Here is a 4,268-nt window from a genome sequence, read left to right on the forward strand (position 1 = left end):
TCAAGCATTGACAGTGATGAAGTCACTCTGGAATGTAGCTTATTGCTTCATGTCTTTTTGCTCACCACAATGCTTGCATTTACTGTTCAGACTGTGGGTCTGCAATAGAGTTGTACCACGAGACAAGGCATAATTAGCCTTTCACTAAGATCTAATATCAAAAACACATATCAAAGAAGAAGAAGAAGAAGAAGAAGAGGAAGAAGAAGAAGAAGAAGAAGAAGAAGAAGAAGAAGAAGAAGAAGAAGAAGAAGAAGAAGAAGAAGAAGAAGAGGAGGAGGAGGAGGAGGAGGAGGAGGAGGAGGAGGAGGAGGAGGAGGAGGTGGAGCAGGAGGAGGAGGAGGAGGAGGAGGTACAGAAAGGACCCAATCAGCAGCATCCACAGAGGTAAAAATAAGTCAGGATGGCAGTCGTAGCACTGCAATAAATGTATAAAGGGATGGGGCTTCAGTCATGCTCCCATGAATCCAATTCCTTGGCCTTCTTGTGTCCCATTTTCTTCATTCATGAAGTAAGTAGGCAACTAATTACTACATGGTGTCCTTCAGTTCTTGAAAGAGTTTGCCCCCACCTTCCAGAGGACAATTCTCCAATACCCATCAGCAGGGCTATGTGAAGATGGCAGATTGGAAAGGGATTTTCTAGAATCATGACCATATAAACCTTTGAAATATTATAAAATGTCCAGATAGTACAAAGTTATCATTATACATTTTCAGTGGGTATCTTTATGACAACATCTCTTTGGGAAACATTTCCATTTCACTTCCACATCTGTCTTAGAATCAGAACTTATCCTCTGCTATTATGATGCCTCTCTGATCTTTCCATGACCTAGGAAACTGCCATGACGACAGAGTTCCTGCATTCTGTACTGTAAGGATTTCTTCCATCATTCTGAAGCTGCAGGACTGGTGTCTGGTTTTTTGGTCATATCGTGGTACAGTGAGCATGTAAAGAGTCCCATTACAATGAGCCGCCACAAGAAAGCTGGCAGCCCTGGTCCTGCAGGACTCAGACCTGGTTCAAGGGGTCCTGCCTCAACCTCCAAACCAAGCCCATCACATAAGTACAAGGAATATGCTGCTGTTGTAATAGATACTGGTACTGGCTACACCAAGAGTGGCCTTGCTGGGGATGAAAAGCCAAGATCTGTTGTGCCAAGTGTTGTGGGGGTACCCAGGTTCAGGACAAAGGAAAGCCCTTTGTACTACATTGGAAAGAACATTCCACAACGGCGTGCAGAGGTGAGCACGCATTTGGTAATGACTCATGGTGTGGTGACAGATTGGGATGCTCTAGAGATGCTGTGGCATCATGTATTTTACACTGAACTCAGTGTGTGCCCTGAAGAGCTGGCTGTGTTGGTTACAGATGCCCCTATGTCCCCAACTACCAACCGTGAAAAGATGGCTGAGCTGCTGTTTGAGAACTTTGAAGTTCCAGCCATGTTTGTTGCTCATCAATCACTTTTGTCCGTTTATTCATATGGACGCACTGGTGGGCTGGTGATTGGTTCTGGCTATGGAACTTCCTACACTGCTCCTGTTCATGATGGGTATATCTTACCACATGCCACCTATCGTCTGGACATAGCAGGCAATGCTCTGACAGAATACATGGCCAAGCTGATGGGAGAATCTGGGAACCCCTTTCAAAAGGAAGAAATGGAAGTGGTGTGCCAGATCAAGGAGAAGTGCTGTTACATCCCTGAAGAGTATGAGTCTGAACTGAATGCAGATGAGAAGAAATATCTCATGGACTACACGCTTCCTGACAGACAGATCATTTCCATTGGCAGTGAACGTTTTCGCTGCCCAGAAGTCCTCTTCAATCCTACCATGCTGGGCTATCCAGAAGTTGGACTTCATGTCCAAGCCCTAAACAGCATTAAAAAATGTATGCCAGAAAGACAGGCAGACCTGCTTTCCAATGTCCTACTGGCTGGTGGCACCACCATGCTCCGTGGCTTCTCTGAAAGAATTAAGAAGGAACTGCAGAACATGGAGCCAGAGGGCAAAGTGGGCATCTTAGCTTCTCCCAACCGTACCTTCTCTGCCTGGCTGGGTGGCTCCATTGTAGCCTCACTCAATGCTTTCCAAAATGTGTGGATCAATCGACAGGCCTACGATGAGAAGGGACCTTTCATTGTCCATCGCCACTGCTTCTGACCTAGGGGATGAGCCAGATGGGTGAGACAGGCTGAGCAGAGATGAGAATTAAAGGGGTGTCTCCTCAGCAACATGGTGTTTTTGACTACACAGCTTCTGAGTCTGTCTTATCATTACTTCTGGAAATGGGTTTGAACAGGAAAATCACACTCCAAGCTATCAGTTCATTTGCCCTGTGACTAAGCAAAAAGGGCATTGTAATTAACACACATCAGGAAGCACCAGACTGGAAAAGCCTGCAACAGGAATTTGTTAAAATCCCTTCCAAGCATAAGAAAACTTCATCAGGCTAACATATGCACACTACTGATGGTTAGAGATAAAACCTTTCAGTTCTAGAAGAAGGCGTTATTTCTTACATACACAAATGTAAAGAATGTCTCAGATACATATCACACTCACTTTTTCTGCTACAGACAGTTGAACCCATTACCCAGAGGAAATAAAACTCTCTCCCCACCCATTCCCTTTGCCATCTCTCCTTCACTCACTTCTGCACATTGGCTATTTAACTGAACCTCAGGATGTTGCACAGATACACTGGAACTGGAGGAAGAGAGATGAAAATAAAGGACTATGTAAAGTATGTGGCTCTTGCTGATAAATACTGTAATTAGTGAATACAGTTCCTCCTAATAAATGCTGCTGCTAAATAGAGGAACTCATTCTGAGAACATGAGTCTATGGCATACACAATGGGAATGGAACCGCACAGAGTCGTTGGGAGTCAGGCAGCATATACATTTAATAAATAATAACAATATGGGAAATTGAAATCTGTGCTATTGACAAGGGACAGTAATAAAGAAGTAGCAAATAGGTGTTATTTGTAATAATAAGGGCACTCTCCCTCTATCAACAGGTCACTGAGTTTGGTGCCATGATGGACATTGTTCAAGGTCTTCAGCCTACATAGCCTCCTGTTCTGAATGTATATATCTCCTTTGTTTCCTCCCCTTAAACAACATTACAGCTGAGATATATTTATAGTTATCTCATCGCTACAGAGTGTATGAGCCTTAGTCTAGCTATCCAGTCAAAAGCATGCTTTTAGAGTTGGGAGAATGATATGGTCTCTTCTCTCATGTCTCCAGAGACAATGTGCCAGGAACTTTAGAGATGGTCTTACTCCCCAGAGAACTGGGGATTCATTCTGCATCTTTTGCTCTGTCTCTATGACGATCTATGTAATTATCACTGGTGGACTATTTGTTGCCATGGCAAATTTAAATGCACACTGATCTTTGTGTGTTACACTCTGAGTCATTGGCTAAGCTGCCAGTCACCCAGCTGGGTCTGAGCATAATGTTGCCTGTTTAGCTCCATAGGAAAGGAACCAAACAGCTGGGGCTGATTATACTAGATTGCTTTACTGAAGGAACATTGAGGGTCTCAAGACATCTCAGGATCTTGAGCCTCAAATGAGATGATCTATTGGTGAAGCCAGGGAATAAACTGTCAGTCTGTCTCCCTAATATTCCCAACATGAACTAGCATTGCTGACAGTTCAAACCAGCCTGTGTACTCATCCTCTATAACCTGAGCAGTTTTGACCCAAAGGTGGGTGGCCCCTCTTTGACTTAAGTGATGGCTCTCCCAATGAGCATCAGAAAAGAGCAGCTGGTTAAACCTGACTAGATCACAGCAGGCCTCAAATACACTGGGAAAGGAAGACAGCAGGAATGATCTGTCATGGTGGGAAGAAAAAATGATACAAGAGCCAAAGTTACTCCATACAATTGTTTTCCCCATTTTGGAAATAAGTTGGGATTCTCAGACAAATCACAAGTCCTTTTTGGAAGCTTAAGAAAATTTGGCAGTAATCCATTTGAACATATGCACACATACCAACATATACAAACACAAATGCATACTTATTTATATATTTATTGTCCTGTTGCCCATATAATGCAGATATACCTGATCAGGGCCGCTTGTATAAAACCTAAGAAAAATTCTGTGCCCCATGAAGCAACCAAAGAAAAATAACCATTATTTTCATTGTATTGAATGTGAAATGTTGGTCGGTATTCCAGGTAATAAGAGTAACATGTAGTGCAGCCTAATCAATTATTTGGGTAAATTCTGTGATGGGCA

The 4,268-nt window shown here is 43.2% G+C and overlaps 1 protein-coding gene across 1 annotated transcript; it reads left to right on the top strand.

The window, feature by feature from the left end:
* Positions 1-971: 971 nt before the first annotated feature.
* Positions 972-2,171, top strand: LOC134489991 (actin-3-like). Its single transcript, XM_063292865.1, has one exon. It carries the CDS (start codon positions 972-974, stop codon positions 2,169-2,171), a length of 1,200 nt encoding a protein of 399 aa, XP_063148935.1.
* Positions 2,172-4,268: the final 2,097 nt, after the last annotated feature.

The sequence above is a fragment of the Candoia aspera genome, chromosome 2, assembly GCF_035149785.1.
Source record: "Candoia aspera isolate rCanAsp1 chromosome 2, rCanAsp1.hap2, whole genome shotgun sequence".
NCBI lineage: Eukaryota > Metazoa > Chordata > Lepidosauria > Squamata > Boidae > Candoia > Candoia aspera.

Bases quoted from the DNA above. Each gene is read 5' to 3' on its own strand.
- LOC134489991 (XM_063292865.1), top strand. From the start codon at position 972: ATGAGCCGCCACAAGAAAGCTGGCAGCCCTGGTCCTGCAGGACTCAGA.